Source organism: Artemia franciscana, chromosome 7, assembly GCF_032884065.1.
Source record: "Artemia franciscana chromosome 7, ASM3288406v1, whole genome shotgun sequence".
Classification (NCBI taxonomy): Eukaryota; Metazoa; Arthropoda; class Branchiopoda; order Anostraca; family Artemiidae; genus Artemia; species Artemia franciscana.
This window is the reverse complement of record NC_088869.1, coordinates 10,121,638-10,141,014: the sequence shown is the minus strand read 5'-3', so window position 1 is coordinate 10,141,014 and position 19,377 is coordinate 10,121,638. Positions and strand designations below refer to the sequence as shown.

General features: G+C 35.3%; 2 protein-coding genes across 2 annotated transcripts in view; one reads left to right on the top strand and one right to left on the bottom strand.

The window, feature by feature from the left end:
* LOC136028837 (electron transfer flavoprotein regulatory factor 1-like) overlaps nucleotides 1-19,377 on the bottom strand; it is a 194,624-nt gene that overhangs the window by 82,668 nt on the left and 92,579 nt on the right. The window lies entirely within an intron of this gene.
* LOC136028834 (ESF1 homolog) overlaps nucleotides 2,733-19,377 on the top strand; it is a 44,678-nt gene continuing 28,033 nt past the window's right edge. The window contains exons 1-3 of the mRNA XM_065706766.1: nucleotides 2,733-2,885; nucleotides 15,262-15,748; nucleotides 17,303-17,478. Of these exons, the coding sequence (XP_065562838.1) occupies nucleotides 2,769-2,885; nucleotides 15,262-15,748; nucleotides 17,303-17,478 (780 nt within the window). The 5' untranslated portion in view covers nucleotides 2,733-2,768. The remainder of the gene's footprint in view (nucleotides 2,886-15,261; nucleotides 15,749-17,302; nucleotides 17,479-19,377) is intronic.

The window sequence follows — 19,377 nt, the reverse complement described above, 5'->3', positions numbered from 1 at the left end:
AAACCCTAAAAAAAATCCCCTGAAAACGACTGTACACTTGCCAATAACCATTATTATATGTAAACACTGGTCGAAGTTTGTAACTTGCAGCCCCTCCCCCAGGGACTGTGGGGGAGTACGTCATTCCCAAAGACATAGTTATTATGATTTTGGACTATGCGGAACAAAATGGCTATCTCAAAATTTTGATCTTTTGACTTTGGAGAAAAAATGGGCGTGGGAGGGGGCGTAGGTGCCCTCCAATTTTTTGGTCACTTAAAAAGGGCACCAGAACTTTTCATTTCCGTTAGAATGAGCCCTCTTACGACATTCTAGGACCCCTTGGTCGATACGATGACCCCTGGGGAAAAAAAACAAACAAATAAACACGCACCCGTGATTTGTCTTCTGGCAAAAAATACGAAATTCTACATTTTTGTAGATAGGACCTCGAAAATTTTGCTATAGGGTTTTCTGATACGCCGAATGCGATGGTGTGATTTTCGTTAAGATTCTATGACTTTTAGGGGGTGTTTTCCCCTATTTTCTAAAATAAGGCAAATTTTTCCAGGCTCGTAACTTTTGATGACAAAGACTAAATTTGATGAAACTTATATATCTAAAATCAGCATGAAAATCTGATTCTTTTGATGTATATTTTAGCATCAAAATTTCGTTTTTTAGAGTTTCGTTTACTATTGAGCCGGGTTGCTCCTTACTACAGTTCGTTATCACGAACTGTTTGACAGTGTGTTTTTATGTAAAATTCCTTATTTACAGCAGATACAGCAATATAATTGTTCATATCAAATCGGTTCTTTCTACCGGTTTTTTCTTTCAAATCGGTTTGTTCATATCAAATCGGTTCTATAAGGTTGAATTATTGTTTAACTTCATGCATGCTTGTCTTTGATTTAGTGTAGCTTTTTACTTTTCTTGAAAAACATTTTAATTTTGGGGAAATTTTTTAAATTAATTTTTATTAAGGTCAACTTCCTTCCCCCTAAGGAAACTTTAACCCCCTTCACCTTCATTACGAAAAGAATTAACAGAGCATGTCTCGACAGTTTCTTACTTTTTATTACTTGTACATGGCAACGCCTGCCATATACAAGTGTATTGCCGCGTGCCTTAATTGTGCTGTTTTTTTTTAAAGCAATTATAATGTTGTTGTTGTTTTTCGTCCCTTTTCGGTTTTGACCCTAAGATATAAATTCGGCCTTTGGGGCCTGTGATGGTAATTTTTGGAATAAATTCCTATCTTAAGTGAGCCGCTATTGAGATGCTGCAGATATGCGATGTTGATAACCTTGATGCGCGGTTTCTTTTGATTTACCTTTGCCCCTCCCTTCAAGTAAACATTCTAGGTCCAATCAGCCCCTCAAATTAGGCCTTACTTAGATTAGACTGGCAAGTCCTTTTTGATTTCTCTAGGCTAGCATTGGCCAAGCTGATTTGTCCAAGAGACTAAATCCTAAGGATTTTTAAAATAAGGGAATAAAAATGATAGTTGCTAATGGGTCCAAAAACAATCAAAGTAGACCTGACAAATAGGAATTTATTACTTCGGCCCAAATTTATTAGTTTGGCCCATCGGTCTCGGCTTACTACCAAATAGTAAGCCCAACAGAAACAAAAATGTTTATGCCCTTCCACTTTGTTCCTCCTCCCAAGTAAAGATTTGCGGTTCACTAGGCCCTCTTATCACTCGCTGAAAGTTTTAACTTTACACCACAGACCAATTATTTTCGGCTTATTAGAAGTAAGCTATTTTGATAAAAATTTATCAAAGCTATTTTTTTCTGTCGTCACTCATATATTGTAATTTAATTTTTATTGGGACTTATAGGAGCAAATTTAAAGGTTGAATGGAGACGCAACATTTTTAGCCACCCGCTTTTCTCCATCACAGAAATTAAATTCCTGTTACCTCCCTTTCTTTCCTTCAACTACCTAAAAGTTTCAAGTGCATCTCCGCAGCCGTTCCTGGGATATTACAACTATGTTACCTTGATAGCCTTGAAATTCAATGTCGTTAGTTTTAACTCTACTACCTCTGATTCGAAACAAGATTCAAGGTCTAAGACACGTCAATATCCTCTAAATTTTAACGATCTGCCAAGCTTTTCTTTCGATATGCCTAGCCACATGCAGTTTCTTTACAGTTATTTTACTACTTCACCGAGGAAAGAAGACTTGACGGAAGTATATGTAGATGGTCTCCACCACTTCCCCAGCTTAAAGTTTGAGGTCCACAAGTATTCCATATAAAAATGTTATTTTGACAACTTTGAAATATTTAGTGCATTTTGATTTTTTTTTTGCTGCTTAGTCGTGAATAGTTTCTTAGTCCCAAAGAGGCTTATAGCTCGAAAACATTTGAATGGGCCAGAGATAAAATGAACTTTACCCCAACCCACGAAACAGAACATTTGGAATCCTCTAGCCCATCCCTCTTCTTTCTCCGAAACTGCCTGCAAGTTCAAAATACAATCCACGAGCTGTTTCCGAGATTTTGCAAATGTTGCATTTTGATAACCTGGATCAACATAGTGTCTTTTGATTTAGATCTATATAATCTTCAAAGTCCTTGTTCAAGAATCATTGGATCTTCCTCCTTCAGTAATTCCTGAAAGTTTCAATTTATTATGTCATAGATATTAGATAGGCCATTTTGATAACTCGGCATTAGGCATCTATAAAATTAAGGATTCTTTTCGGATAATTTAAGGATTTAATTTTTCAGCGATAAATTCAAAAATTATATTCATGCGACATTGCTGGAAAAAATGGAGGCATCTAGAGATCCAAGGTTTTCAAAAATTAGAAATGATCCTCGCTTCAAACCACTGCCTAAAAGCAAGAAGAAAGTTCAAATAGATAAGAGGTTTCATGGCATGTTTAAGGTAAGTCTGAATGTTTCTCAGAACAACCCCAAGCAGGTCGGCTATAAAAAAGTTTGATCATTTCTCAGGTCAGACCTAATGTGGGATACCAGCTCTTTTTTAAAAAAAGGTAAAATTCTAGCTGAAATAATTTTTTCTGTCTTGGAAACTAGTTAGGTTAGGAAATAAAACTTTCAGTAATGGATCTAGGGCCATAATATACTCCGGAAAGTTATTGCCATGCTACTAGGCCATGTTAACCCTCTTCTGATCACTATGTCTTAGAAATTTGCTTACTTGACAGGCTATCTTAATTTTCAGTTTCTATTTCTCTGATTTTGGTTTTGAAAATGCAATTCCTGTTATTTGAGTAAAATTAAGGTACAATTCTAGTTAAGTGACTTCTTGCAATATTGGAAAGGGGTTGGGTTAGGAAAATGAAACTTTCAGGGATGGTTCTACAGGCTAAAGTATGTCCAGAGAAGGTATTTTGAAGTACATACCTCCACTCCTTCTCCCTCTAGAGGTGACCATTGATGACCTTTAAAAATATGTGTGTTATAAAAGTGAAAGCTTGCAAAATAGATCTTCTGCTTGAATGAAGTACAGCAAAATTGTTTTAAGCTTCACAACTTTGCTCAATCCCTATTTATAAGGTTTTAAAGATATTCAAATATGTTTACTAAATTTTGAAAAAAAAAAACATTGATAAGGCTAAGAATTCTACTCAAATAACAGTAATTGCATTTTCAGAATTAAAGGCAGAGAAAAAGCAACTGGTAACTGAAAATTAAGGTAAAATGTTGTTTTGTCAAAATTTCAATAGGTATAGACCTGTCATGTAGGCAAATTTCAAGGCTCTCTAGAGGGAGAAGGAGTGGAGGTGAGTACTTTAAAATAAATTCCCAGGATATGCTTTAGTTTGTAGACCCATCCCCAAAAGTTTCATTTTCCTAACCTAACCCCTTTCCAAGATAGCAAGAAGTCACTTAACTAGAGTCTTACCAAATTTAAGACCATATCAGTCAGTTTTTTCTAAATTTATAAATTATGTCTGCATGTCTTTAAAACCTTGTAAATTAGGACTAAGCAAAGTTTTGAACATGTAAATACATTTTTTTTGTACTTTATTTAAGTAGGCTAGAACATCTATTTTGCAAGGTTTCTCATTTAGTCTATAAAATCAGAATTTGAAAGGTCATTAAAGTTCAGTGCCTTCTAGAGAGAGAAGGAGTAGTGGTAGATACTCCAAAATACCTTGCCAGGATATACTTTGGCCTGTAGGCCTATATCCATCCCTGAAAGTCTATTTTCCTAACCCAGCCACTTTCCAAGATAGAAAAAAATAGCTCATCCAGAATTTTACCTTTTAGGTAAAATTCTAGTTGATTAACTTTTTGCTATCTCAGAAAGGGGTTAGGTTATGAAAATGAAACTTTCAGGGATGAGTCTACAGGCTCCCTCTAGAGGGCCCTGATCTTTGATGTCCTTCAAAAATATGTGTGTTATAAAAGTAAAACCTTGCAAAACAGATCTTCTGCTTGAATAATTGTTTTCAGTTTCACAACTTTGCTCAATCCCAATTAATAAGGTTTTAAAAATATGCAAACATATTTCCTAAATAAAAAACAACAACATTGATATGGTTCAGAATTCTACTCAAATAACAGGAATTGCATTTATAATAAAGAATACATGTTGTTGAGGCTTTATATTATGCTTCAATAACAGAGCTATTGAACAAATCTGGCAAGTTCCCAGCCCCTTGCCTTATACCCCTCTTTACTGGTATATCAGACTCAACTAGTACATCATAATTTACATTTGGGCACTTTATTATAACATGAAGTGAACTATACATTGAGTCAAAGAGCTTTATAACACAAGCTTGGACTCCTCTTTGTGTTGGCAAAAGCAGAATATGCTCATGAATAGATAAATTGAAAGCACAAGCAAGGTTGTGTCCTGCTAGGACAATAGAATCATTAATCAATCTGAAGCACATAGATAAACTTCTCATGGCTTATCTTTGTCTGCTTATGCTAATGGTTTTCACTCAGGGTTTGTACTTTCATCCTTCTTGTCAGACCTATGGCTTTTAATTTTCAAAGAAAATTTTGAAGTTCAGTGCCTATCATTATGCCCAATAACTATAGATACATTGTTATGGAGCCTGTCAAGGAGTAGTCACCTTTCTCTCCTCTTTAATAGTTATGTACTTGGTGCTCAAGATCTGTGTCCATTTTCAGTGATTCTGTCTTCAATTGACCTGTCTTTGGTATGTTATATGGGTGACCTCATAAAGTTCACCAGATACCTGATATTTTCAAATCCTATAAGCTGAATATCAGAAAGTTGAGTTATAATTCAGCTATTCAAATGGGGATATTGTCTTGTTTACTTGGAAGACTGATTCCTGTGTTCCTGTCACAATCCTTGGTTCTAGCATGTCCAGCCCATTGATCACCTCATTTAATTAGGTCTGTCCATAGGTTTGTCAAACCACCACACCCAAAAACTTCTTCTCAACTAAGTTAAGCAATGAATTTAAGCATTTTATGCTTCTATGAAATTGTGCAAACTCTAATTCAGCTGGCCACATCTAGAAAACCTATACATCACTGTTGCTCTTCCTCACCTACTGGTATGCTACTGCTACATCTCAGTAAAACTGACCCAAACAAAATTACACTGATGTATTTTTCTTCTATTTCAGCAAACATGGGCTTTTTAGTCAAGACTATTTAGCCCTTTTACTTTTGCTTCACTCTATGAGTTGAAATGAGCTACTATAATGGTTCTCCTTATTTATCTTGAATCTGCTTAGATATCTTGCAGTAAATCTTTTAATTTAAGGAATTTAAATATCAGAGGATATACATTGAGTTCTGTGCTCTGTGTGCAGGTATGGTCTGCTAGATTCTTAGCTGATAGTAAGACTTTGAGGTGTTTGATGCACTTTGACAGTTTACATTGTAGGGTATACTGTAAAGACCTCAGCATTTTACTTTCAAATAGGGAATGGTCAATTGTTTAATTTTTTGTATTGCAATGTCTGCAAAGAGGGGATGAGGGAATTAAGTCACTTGAATTAGGAAACTGATACAAAAACGCCTGAGAATTTAGCTAATTTGAGCCAGATCAAATTCTATGATAAGTTTTACTAAGGTGCTTATTGAGGAAGGGAGATAAATCTGGTTTATTCTTTTTTAATGTTACCTCTGAGAATCTCTAGTGATGAATGTCTCTAATGGGGATTGGTCTCCTGTTTGGCTGGTCAATATTTAAAACATTTTTTGCAATTTCACCTGCCTGGTGGTTACCAGTTATACCCAAGTGGCTTGGGATATACTGAAGGTATGTTCTTATGCATCTTGAAGCTAGAGTGTCAATAATGCTAAAGCAATATAATGTGTCTATATCCATCTTATACTGAGAAGCTGAGTACAGCAGCTTGAGGCTTGACAAAGAGTCAGAATAAACTATAATATTTTGTAAATTAGAAATCAAAGGTCAGATATAAGGTGCTGTAATGCCATGATTATAACATTTAACTCTGCAGACATTATAGATACGTTATCAAACAGTCTCTCACCCATTCCAATATTAAGGGGTAGGAGAAAAGCTCCACTTGTCACCTTCTCATTTATCTTGTACCCATCAACAAAAATTGGGAAATGATTTTTATGTGTAACTGTGTTAAATTTAGTGAATTTTTTTCTGGTTGAAAGCAATGGGGGTTAGTTCTTTAGTCCACTTTGAAAGTTAGTGTTTATTATGGGGATTGACCAACTCCAAGGCGGGATTTAGGGGAAGGTAGGTGCAAATTCATTTGCAATGCCTCTATACATGGATGGATTTCTTAACCAGTGTGAGCTATTTGCTTCAATTTTTGTCAGATAATTTATTAAAAGGAATCTTCGTTTTTCATTTGTTTTTGGTAATCCACTCTCAGTAAGCAGAAACTTAGTACTTTTTGGTGTCCTAAGACTAAATGTGAGACATATTATATTATTTTGTGTTGTTCTTTTTTTGCAGCTGGGTCTTAGCACAAGCACATAAACAATGAGCCCATAACCAATATGGTATCTTGCATGTGATTTATAAAATTGGAGTAAAGTTTTTTTTTCATTACAACCCCAGGGTGTGGATAGTAGTCTTTTTATTATTCTGATTTTCCTATAGCATTTTTTTTTATTGTATTTGTAATGTGAAGGTGGAAATTAATTTTTTGGTCAAGTATAAGACCTAGGTAATTTATTTGATTATCCTCTGGAATGATTATGCCATTTATTGTTAGTTTTGCATTAACATTTTTTGTTTATATTGGAATTGGATGATTTTTGACTTGTTGGGTGCAATGGGTGGATCAGATTTTTGAAAAAAAATTTCAATTGGGAAAAGTGACTTTTGCAGCTTTGAATGTGCAATCTCAAAGGTGTTGCCTGTTGCCAGTAATACCAGATCATCAGTATGTTGTAAATTGGTGTGCAGGAGGCTTTATCCCAGAGAAATTGGGAGAACAGGGGGCAGCTCAGCACTGCACCCTGTGGAAGACCTTTGGTTATTGTAGTTTTGGGTGAGGGGGCTGAACCTACACAAACAATGAAACTTCTATTTTCAGTGAACAATTTTATGAAGGATACTAGCTTTGGGGGCAATCCAAGATTTACAAGTTTGGGTAAAATGATCTGGTGGTTCACATTGTCATATGCCCCTTGAAAATCTTGGAGTGCAGCAGCTAGGACATTGCTTTTTGATAGAGACTCATTTATGGCCTTTGTTAACAAGATAAAAGCATCTGTTGAGGAGTGGTGTTTCCTGAAACCAGTTTGAGTATGAGGTATTATATTATTCTTCTCAACAAACCAAAGAAGTCGGTTGTAAATCATTTTCTCAAATAATTTCCCAAGCACAGGAGTAATCATTATAGTCTTGTAACACTTAAGGTCATACTTAGGTTTATTTTTCTTTAAAATTGGTTGGAGGGATGAACATTTCCAAGCGTTGGGGAATGTGGAAGTAGCCCATGCATGATTATAGCAATTTATGAGTTCCTGTTATTAAGAAGGCATGAGATTCTTTATCCATTTAGGGTGTATTATGTTATAGCTATTAGTAGCCTTAGCCCTATTGTGTTTTATTGAATTATTCAGCTCATGAATTGTGAATGGATGGCTTATATTCTCTAAGCCTGGGCAAGACTGGTATATGGGATTTATGGAGATTGGGCTGTTGTTGCTGTTATTACTTGATGGTAGCTTATTGGAGAACAGAGTTCAAATAAGTTTGCCTTTTCATTATCATTAACATAATGGGTATTATTATATAATAGCTAATACTGGAGTGGGCTGGGGATGGTTTTTTTTCCACAGATGTGGCTTATGAGTGTATGTATAATTGGCTTGCATGTTTCTCTGGATAGACTATTTGCAAATTTATCCCAGGTATTATATTTAATATTTAATATAGTCTTTTTGAGATTAGCCTCAGCTTGTAATTTATTTAAATATGTAGCCAGGGAGGTTTTTTTTAGATAGTTCTCCTAATTTCCTTTTTTGTTTACCATTTACTTTGGCACTCCTTTGATCACCATGCTTTAGGAGCGTGTCTAGGGATTATTTTCCTATGTCATGTCTTGGGGATAGCACTATTAGCTGTATTTGTTAGTAAATTTGCCAAAACTTCAGCATGTGTGTTAGCAGTTATAGCTGAAATATATGATCTCTGGGTGAGACTTATTATTTAATTATTAAACTTATTCTTGAACACAGTCCAATTTGCTTTAGTGTTAATATGTTTGGGGGTATGTGGCTGAATTTTAGTGGGTTCATTTATTGAAGAAACTATGACCAAGTAGTCCCTGCGAAGGTTATAATTTTTCTTTAGATAAATTTATTCAACGTATTTATTGACATAATTTGCAGGTCAATTGTGGAAAATTTGCCACCTTTCGGATTAAAATATGAATTTAAATTTGGAGGGGTAGTAGTTGCTAATTCAGTTTTAGCTGAGATCAAACATTCAATTAACTTACCAGCTTTATTTTCTGGCTTATCCTCCCTACAAAAGGCTATGGGCACTAAAATCTTCATAAACAATTATATTTTTTAGCATAATAGAATTGCTTAGATAACTGAAGAAGTCCATAGCATCTGTAGTTTGACCATTGGGGTATAGAAGCTTGTTATATAAGTTTTGGGTGTTATTCAGCCAAAAATTAGTTCCAGTTGTATAAACGTCATTTAAAAAATCAGGAACAATAATTTCACAAAATAAAGCTTCACATTCACCTTTTCTCTCTGATTTCTATTCTTTCTCAGGTTAGTATATCCTGGGAACTTTATTTGTTGGTTTTGGGTCAAGTGGGTTTCCTGAAGACAAGCAATATCAATGGAATTTTTATACATAAAAGATATTAGCTCATTTAAGTTATTTTCTGATAGTCACCTTACATTCCAATGAATTATTGAAATGTGCTACTTTGTTGTTTTAGTTGTGTCAATGTTTAGTTTTTTTTCAGGAGTAAATTGAGATCCTTTTTTGCTTGAATAAGCATGTGATTGGGTAGGTACATGTTTGCCAATTCATTTATGATTGTTGCTTTCTCTGACCATAGTAGGCTCATAGACTGAACTGCATTAGAGTTTAATATGAAGAGGCATATATTAGGTGTTATCTTATTTGGTTGTTCATCAGAGTTGACATTAATTAGGAGATTAATTATTGGTACTGCATTCAATTCAATACTGCTCAGGAGGGGTGGCCATGTAGACGTTTCCTCATTAGATGAGGAGGCTAGTTGACTCAGCATAGGTGGTGATCTTCCGTAGAATTGTGAGCTGTGCTTTTTGAGGAAAGAGTCTTGTGGGGGTGCTTGTTGCTTTGAGAAGAATGGGGTTGGGTGTTCTGTGAGTGTTAGAATAGAGTGGATACATAAAGGGCTTAGTTTTGGGCTGCATTTGCTTCCAAAGTTGCAAATGGATAAGGTATAACTTTCTCTGCAGCTATTTGGAGTGTTATTGCTCCTGTTTTATATGCAGGGCATACTGTTTTATTGGAAGAATCATGGGGGCCTTTACAGTTTATGCTTGTTGGCTGATCATTTTTGCAATTTAGCATTCCTTTGGGGTGGGAACTTGTACATTTGCTCAGGTTTGTAAATTTCACTGCATTTGTTTGTTGAGTGTCCCATTTTTTAGATATTTTTGGCATTGAATTTTTTTTTCCTTTTTTGGAGCTTCTTGAAAGGACCTCTTGAATGTCATTTTCCTTTTCATCATGGATAGTGACCTACTCTCCCACCTCCATTATTGTCTTGTCCATTGACATTGACTTATCATGTGAGCTTTGAGAGACTCCACCAGCCAAGATGAGGCAATTGTGGGACTTTATTGGGAGTATTTGAAGTAGGGTATGGGAGACTTTTTTGGGGGGTGTTGTGTGCGTTGCCTATTTGAACAAGCTTTAATGCTAACAAAGGAAAATTACAATGCCTTCTTTTTTCTGCTGATCTACCATTTTAATTATTTTAAGTTTTTGTATTTTTGCATGGATGTATTTTTGTTTTCGAAAATATCTTCATCTGCCTCTATGATAAAGAAATGCACAAGTTAGTGGAAAAATCAAAGTCTCTGATTCTGACCTCACGACTGCTAGACAGATAGTAAAGCACAGTAGAAAAGTTGATTTACTCAACTGGTCCCATCTCGTCTAGTTGATGTACGCCCTTTTCGGCCCTGTAATGCTTATAGAGCTGAAGAATGGCATGCATCAACCACAACAATAAAGGCCATTGGTGTAACGAAGAGCCTGAGTAGGATCAAAGGTCTAAGGTAGTTTGATCACATGAGCAATGAAAAGCTGCTGCAGATCACCAAGCAGTTTCGGTTTTCTGTACAGGCAGCTGAGCTTACATTACGATGGTTTGGACACTTACTTCAAATGCCCCAGCACTTACCTGCAAAGATGATCTTTGACTTTGATCCTACAGAAGCCGGTTGGAAGCAACCCTATGGCCGACCAAAGAAACGATGTTCTGACAGACTGTCTGAGCTTCTGGCAATGGCAAACATCAGGCCAAGCAAAGCACAAACGCTCGCACTGGACCGAAGCAGATGGAAGAGGCAGGCATCACTCTCTATGCCAAGCCGCGTCTGGCAAGAGACTTAAGTCAAGTAAGTCCAAGTCCCACCTGGTCATTCAATGATCTTATTTGTAATTTTTTCTGTTTTGTATTTTTGGGTCTCTTTTTCTCTGTCAGTTTAGTTGTTTTAGTAAGTAATCTGTCTTGTTGTGCTGTGTCTTATTATTCAGTGGATGATAATATCCTGGTATTTGAGTGTTAGAAACTATAGGCTTATTTTAAAGAGTTCATGGGCCATATTTCACATATATGTTGGACAAATAACGGTTAAATAATCAACTTGTTTTAATCACACAACATTTAAAGAAAGAAAGAGCCTATCTGAAACAGTTGAGCCAGTTTGTAAAAATAACATGTATTGGCCTTTCCTTTCATCAAGAACCAATATATTGTTGCAATACCAATCAGACACAGTTAGTAGCATGTCTTCAAGATAACAAGAAAGATATGATGCATCTTGGTGAGAAGCAAAAATTACTGGTTCATCCATAGACATTATGGTTTTGCAAAAAAGTACCACATCTGCTAAGTCGTCTATGAAAAGAAGAAACAAGATGGGAAAAAGAGCAGACTCCATGATTAATGGGAAAAAATCAGAGCCAATTTCATGAGATTTATTGACTGAATGAAATTGTCTTCCATAAAGATTCAGCAGGAGCGCAGTTTTTGATTCTTGTCTAGGGGATTGCTTTTTGAGCAGGCATTTGGAAAAAGTCTTCAAGCAAGGTATAATCCGCTTCTTGGAGGATTTGTCTGATTTTAGGCCATTTAACTTTCTTGTTAATAAGCTTCCTTTTACCAGGTTTTGTTTGGCAAAACATGTTTGATATTGTTGCCTTTACAGTTGAGTGATCACTCTGTAGATCTGCTGCTCTACTAATCAATACCTGATCAATGGTAGCTTTAGGACCTGGATGAATTTTGACGGTTGAGTGTTTTTTTATTCTTTATAATATGTTATGTTGGCGTATTATATGGTGTTAGAACTACTATATGATTATCCTCTAAGAGTAGTCTTTCAACATTTCCTCCAGCTTGATTTCACTGTTCAACTTCTTCCCACTTTGGGATGTGTGCATTTAAGTCATCAAAAATAAACAATTTGTGACCCTCTGCTTCTGTTGATAAAATATTAAACAAATGAGTATCACCCTTTGGGTTATAAATAGATTTAGTTATTAAAGTATCCCCTAATCTCAAAGTGAATGAGACCTAGAACATCTCTATTTTATGGTCATCTTGTTCTAGTAGTAGTGGAGAACGAATTAGTTTCTTAGCTGTAAAAATAAGCACTCCGTCTTCTTTTCTGGCAGAATCTCTATCTTTGTGGTAAAATTTGTATCCTGGTATGGTATGGACATATTTTTAAGGTTCTTTAAATGTGTTTCTTGGAGACAAATTAAATTTAATTTCTTGTCCTTAACATATGAACCAAGTTTCATTATTTTCATTTTTTAGGTGAGAATGTTTTCCTCCGCAGTCCTATCAGTTTACCTATATAAATAATATTGTTAATCAGTTGGAAAGCTTGTTTTTTAATCATTGGGAAAATTGCATACTCCCTAAATTCATCTGTCTTTCAGCAAGGACTCTTGGAAGGGCTTCTCTAGCGTTTTCTCACATAGTTTGCCTCGTCATTATGTTATAACTTGATGTTCGAATAAACTCCTGAGTAATCATAAGTTTTGTCAAATCTCTAAGTTAATTACCAACTAAAATTATGAGTATAAAATTTTATATGTTTCTTCTTGGAGATCTAGTACCCCTAATAGATAAAAAGGTTGGTTTTTGGTTGAGAGGGAGATAAACCTGTTGAAATTCTTCCTGTCTTATGATCAAGCGTGGCGAAAGAAGGCCTAACAATACTTATGGGCAATTCTGTGGTTGACAAGGACATTGAAGTTGACAGAAGGATGTTTTTCCCATGCCGGCTGTGGCTGCCCCCTCAGTTGTTGGACTGGAGTGAATCTTCTAGAAAGTGTATTGGCAAAGTTTACCTGAGGCTGACTAGTTTTTTTTCTAACAGCAATTATGGGCACTGGTGTTTTTTTCCCCTAATTGGTTTTTATAGTCTGACTCCATTGTTTGTATTTGGCACATATATTTCTGTTATCTGAATTATGTGAACCTCCACAGTTTATGCACTTTGTTTGGTTTTGACAATTGCTTTCAGAGTGACCCCTGAATGTATAATTTCTACAAACCATAACAGTGGCAAATGGACAAAATTTTTATGTCTGTCCTAGTTTTAAGCAATGCTTACTTTGCATTGGTTTTTCATTATAGTGTATAAAGACGATTCTTCCATCAAACAAGAATAAGTTTTCTGGAGAATTTTCTCCTTCAAATACACAAAGAACTAAGTTGCTTTTTCCTAGCTCATTTTTATCATTTCTTAAGCTTTTTTGTTGACTCCAATGGGCAGGTTGAATGGGAACTATCACTAAGACTCTCTTGGATAACATTGTCGTGTATTTAGAGCTATGATACATTATAAATAACCAGTCTAGTTCCTTTTTAAATTTTATTTCCTTTGGATTGCAAGCTACTTCAATGGTACCAATCAGTTTCAGGTCCAACAGAGAAGTCAGAAAGGCTGCAACCTTACTTCAACCGCTCCATTTTGACTAATGAAATGGTTGAATTCCTCATTCAGTTTCTTAAAAGTGTTAATTCTCAAAAAATTCATCATGCATTTTGGGCTCAAATTTCGGGGGCGGAGTATTAATGTTTGTTGGAGCAGGTGAGATCATTACAGCAAACATTGGAATGGATATTTCATGACCAGGGGTTGGAGCTACTGAATCATCTGATGTTTCAAATAGGTCGAGATCATTAACCTAATGTTTTTGTTATTTATTTTCTTATGTTTAAACTACTTGGAAGTCATCTTATGCGAGTTGGTTCTCGTCCCTGGTAATTGGTAATTTGGTTAGTTTAGTGAACCGAGATGAATCTACAGAAATAGTTGTGCCATCACTAGAAGTAGATGGTCTGGATGGCAGTCTATAGTTGGCAGTTTCAGTTTTACTATTCTCAACATTTGCTGGATCAGGGACTTGAGAGGGAGAAATAGCTGTATCACTCCAGGGCCTGGCCTGGCTCCCATCCATAGAGAGGTCTGGTGGACCTGGTTGAGACAAGAGTCAAGGAAAACTTAAAATATCTAAAAGGCATTAAAAGGTAAAGGGTAAAGAATACGGCATTAGGCCTTGCAGTCCCTACCGGTGGTGCTGATCTCCGTTTCTTGCCCCTTCGGCCAGGAAGTGCAAAGGCATTAAACTTATTAAGTAAATAAAAAAACATACTTGGTGAATTGCAAATGCTTTGGATAATCCATCATAAACAAGAATATTATTATTAAATTTATTATTTTTAGGCATGCTTTTTCATCCGTTTTCATTGATTGATTAGATTGACCATGGTTTTTCGGCCATTCAAAATTCGAATGGCTGTTTGATGGAAAGCAATTTGTGGACATGTGTACTAATATAAAACAGACATGCTTTGAATATGGAAGAGACATGAGGAATTGTAAGGAAAGAGAACGAATTGGTACTCTAGACACTCCACAAAGACACTAATTATTTTAGTCACCAAATGTAAAGAACAAAAATCATGCATTATAAAGGAATATACTAATAAACAAAAATATATTTCTGTTCAACTTATTCACTAAGGTTTATTTTAGATTATGATTCTGGCAAAAAATGCGAAATTCCACATTTTTGTAGATAGGAGATTGAAACTTCTTCCATAGGATTCTCTGATACGCTGAATCTGATGGTGTGATTTTCATCAAGATTATATGACTGTTAGGGGGTGTTTCGCCCTATTTTTTAAATAAGGCAAATTTTTTCAGGCTTGTAAATTTTGTTGGGTAAGACTAAACTTGATGAAACTTATATGTTTAAAGTCAGCATCAAAATGTGATTCGTTTGATGTAACTATTGGTATCAAAATTCCATTTTTTAGAGTTTCAGTTACTATTGAGACGGGTAGCTCCTTACTACAGTTAGTCACCATGAACTGTTTGAAAAAAGAGAAAAAAACACAGAGTGGGATTTTGCATATTTATTTGTTTTTCTTTTTTGTCTTTTACTTTTTGTGTTTGAATTCAACAGGAAATTTGCTGCCATGCTTTTCAAATTTTTGCTTTTTATACATGGGATTAAGAAGACTGTAATTGGGATATTCTTTTCCTTGTGTAGCCAATAGTCAATTATTATATGCTGTATGCTTTTCTTTCAGGACTCAAAGTTTAAGATTAAGTACCAAGTTGACAAGAGAGGCAGGCCAATAAATCTGACAAGTGAAGATCATTTGAATCGCTACTATGCCATGAGCTCTAGTGATGAATCTTCAGATACAGAAGAAGAAGAGGACCAGAAAACTAAAGAAGATAAGAATAATAAGAAACTATCAGCTACCGAGAGAAAAAATGAATTGAGCATTACTAAATCAGAAAAAAAGAAAAAGAAGCTGATTGAAAAAAATCAGGAAAAAATTTTAGTCAAAAGTAAAAAACCTCAAAACAAATCAGATAAAAACGTAAAAGTGTTAAATGGTTTTAAAGAAGAACATTCTGAGGAGCAGGAAACCAACTCTGATGAAAGTGAAGAAGAAAAAGAGCTTGATGTAAAAGAAAAGTTGAAAGACTTGTCTTTAGACTATGCAAGAGGAGAAGGAATATTGGGGAGTGATAGTTCAGATGATAGTGATGAATCTTCTGTTGAAGGTATTTTGCTGGTATTTACTTAACAAATCTTTTTGCACAAAAACCAAAAGTATATCTCCCGCCTTTTATTTATTTTACTCATAAGAGTTCTATAGTAGGCATTTACTCATTGGTTGATTTTACAGAAGCATATATCATAAAAGGTAAGATAGACCTACCATAATTAAGACTTAACAGTTCAGCACCTCTATCTCAAGCTTCTCTATGGTTATGTCTCACTGACATAACCATAGAAGCTATATGCCACGTGACTCAGCTGTACAGTATAATGACACAAATCTTTCTCTTTTTATTCGTCAATGTCTAATCCTCCACCCTTTACTTTAGTACGTTCTTTCTGCTAGCCTGTAAAATTGTGAAACTGTCACCTAAACCCTTTGGTTTTGGATAGTACAAACATGATGAAACAGTTAACTTTAAGATTTTGAAGACGACCTTTTTGTGGTTAAGGGTGATGATTGTGAGCCCACCCTCCTCACTCGTATGCAAGTGGACTCTCCCCCTCTATCTCTCTCCCTTCCTCTCCCTCTCTCTCTCCCTTCCTCTTTCTCTCCCTTCCCGTCTCTCTCTCCCTTCCTGTCTCTCTCTCTCCCTTCCCCTCTCTCTCTCTCCCTTCTCTCTCTCTCTCTCTCTCTCTCTCTCTCTCTCTCTCTCTCTCTCTCTCTCTCTCTCTCTCTCTCTCTCTCTCTCTCTATCTCTATTCCTATTTTTTTTCCAATAAGATACTATATATCTACTTTTATTAGAATGAATCTACGAAGCTCCTTTCTTATATGGATTCTTAGTATAATCTAGGGCTGTTTCTCAGGGCCTTTGAAGGTACATTTTTTGAACTTTTAGCCTACTCTGATTAAAGTGACTGGATAACCAAAATTTGAAAATGTTCTGTTAAGATCATCTGTTCTATATGATGAGACTGGGAAAAATACCAACATTGAACCAATATATGGGAGACACAATTTATTTGAAAAAGTTAACAATATTGTGTTAAGTAGGACATTGAGCAGAGATATTCGTGGTTGTAATCACTTTTCACTACAACTCTTGGTTATATTTCCTTTTCACAGTCATTGTTGGGATTTTAGGCTAAGAAATTTACTGGTTGGTATCTCAACTATGGTATGAAACTGGTTTAGGCTCTCCTTTCCTTTTTAAAAGCGTCAGCCTCTTGTGAAACTTTAAGTCACAGTCATTGGTGGGATTTTGGGCTAAGAAATTCACTGGTTGGTATCTCAACTATAGTATGAAACTGGTTTTGCTCTCCTTTCATTTTTAAAAGTGTCAGCTTCTTGTGAAACTTCACAGTCATTGGTGTGATTTTAGACTAAGAAATTCACTGCTTGGTATCTTGACTATGGTATGAAACTGGTTTAGGCTCTCCTTTCATTTTTAAAAGCGTCAACCTCTTGAAAAATCTACTTGTGTGTGACCCTAATCGAATGGGTTCATTTGGTTTCATTAAATTAAAATCTTATATCTTGTTCTTCCTTGTGCAGCTATGGTCATGAAAAAAAAATATTATGATGAATAATCCAATGTTTTTTTCAATTTTAGATGAAGAAGATGTTTCTCATCCATGGGGAGAATTAGACGCTGAAGCTGATAAGACTGACGAATCAACAAAGCGTCTTGCCATTTGTAACATGGACTGGGATAGAATACATGCCGTTGATCTAATGGTTCTTCTCAATTCATTCATATCAGGAAATGGCAGCATTAAATCAGTAACAGTAAGGACTTTAATCTCAATTCTACAGGCCCTTTTCTTCTGTTTCAAAATTTGTGCAGGGCTATATTATTGTCTATTTCAGTGAAAATTTTTATCCCTTTTGACGTATTTTTTGTAGTTTCTTTAAAACTGACATATTTTTTGCAGAAACTGGTTGGATGATACAAGTCGTATGTTAGATATCGTAGATATTTATTTCCTCTGCAGGGAGGGGGAGTGTGAGGGGGCTAGAGCCAAGAACGTTTCTGCAGGGAATAGCTATGGAGATCCTTTTTAGAAGTTTTTCCCGTGTTGGCATTTTTTTTTCATTTTTTTTTGCATGCTATAGTGTAGAAAGAAAAGGAAAATGGGGGAAAGGGAAAAGGAAAGTTTATGAGAAAAATTGACTCTATTGCCTTATTCTTGATAAGATAATACTTAAAGCGATGAAAATATAACCTCTTCCCCTTATTTTGTTCCATTGGTGTGTACATACATGTCACTGCCTACTAGGGAAAAGTATTAACTAGGTAGGGTAATGCCTGCTAGGAAAAACATATTGTAGATATTTATTTCCTCTGCAGGGAGGGGAAGTGTGAGGGGGCTAGAACCAAGAACGTTTCTGCAGGGAAAGCTATTGTGGATCTTTTTTAGAAGTTCTTTCCGTGTTGGCATTTTTTTTTTGTATGTTATAGTGTAGCAAGAAAAGGAAAATGGGGGAAAGGGAAAAGGAAAATTTATGAGAAAAATTGACTCTATTGACTTATTCTTGAAAAGATAATATTAAAGCGATGAAAATATAACCTCGTCCCCTTATTTTGTTCCATTGGTGTGTACTGACATGTCACTGCCTACTGGGGAAAAGTATTAAAATTATTCGTTTCTGAATTTATTTTCGAATTCATTTTCTGAAAAATCATTCGCTTCTGCTTGTCAGAAAGGCTTCTATGAACCGAAGGGCTATTTCAGCTGTCATAATCAAAATTGTTTGGAACTTTTGTTTTCTTTCGTTTCTATTATCAGCAAGTGTGTTTCCACGAACTTGGATGCAAAATAGTGCCAACAATGGTTGGCGAAATAGATGATTGGCGAAACCAAATAAATTTCGTTTTTTCTTGCTGGTTACATTTTAGATTTTGTTGGTGTTTAAAAAAATTCCATTAGTTTAATTAAATTCTTCTTGTTAAAGGACTGCTTTTGGGTTTTACTTTCATATTCGTTTATAGTATTTGAATGCTCTTTCCAATCTTTATTTTATTTTAGGATCCCATCCATAATTTTGGGATATCTCAGAATGTTTTCACAAATAACTGGCAAGGGATCGTTGAAGGGCAACATACAAACACACACAAAAAAGTCGGAACAGTTGGGACCGCAGAAATGTTATTCAAATTCGAAAAAAAACTTTTTTCTATTTGAATAATGATTTGCGTTTGTTTTTTTCAAGATTCTTAGTTTTGAACATTTCATAATACGACTAGTTAGACTCTTTTCTAGTGGTGCTTTTCTCAAAATTGAATTTAGTTTGGACTCAGATAGAGATAGGAATTGTGACCAAGTAAGAGTTTATTCTTTATGATAAAAAAAGAAATGTAAGACAGAAATCTTATTATTTGCACCTTCAGTGTGGCTGATGTATGATCGATTTGACAACGATGCAAAAAAAGATATAGACTTTAGTTCAGAAGATAGGTTAAATTGAACTGTTGTCATAGCTAGTTTAAAGTAGGAGTCTTGCTCCAAGTTTACCAATTTTTATATTCGCCTTCATTTTGTATCTGCTATTACTATCTGCTATTGCCTATTCTTAAACGATTTACTTCATTTTTTCCCTCATGTTTAGTCATCACTTTCTGGTTCCTGTCACTTCAAACTAGCTATCGATTAAAGCTTATTAAATGTTCTTACATCTCAACAATTA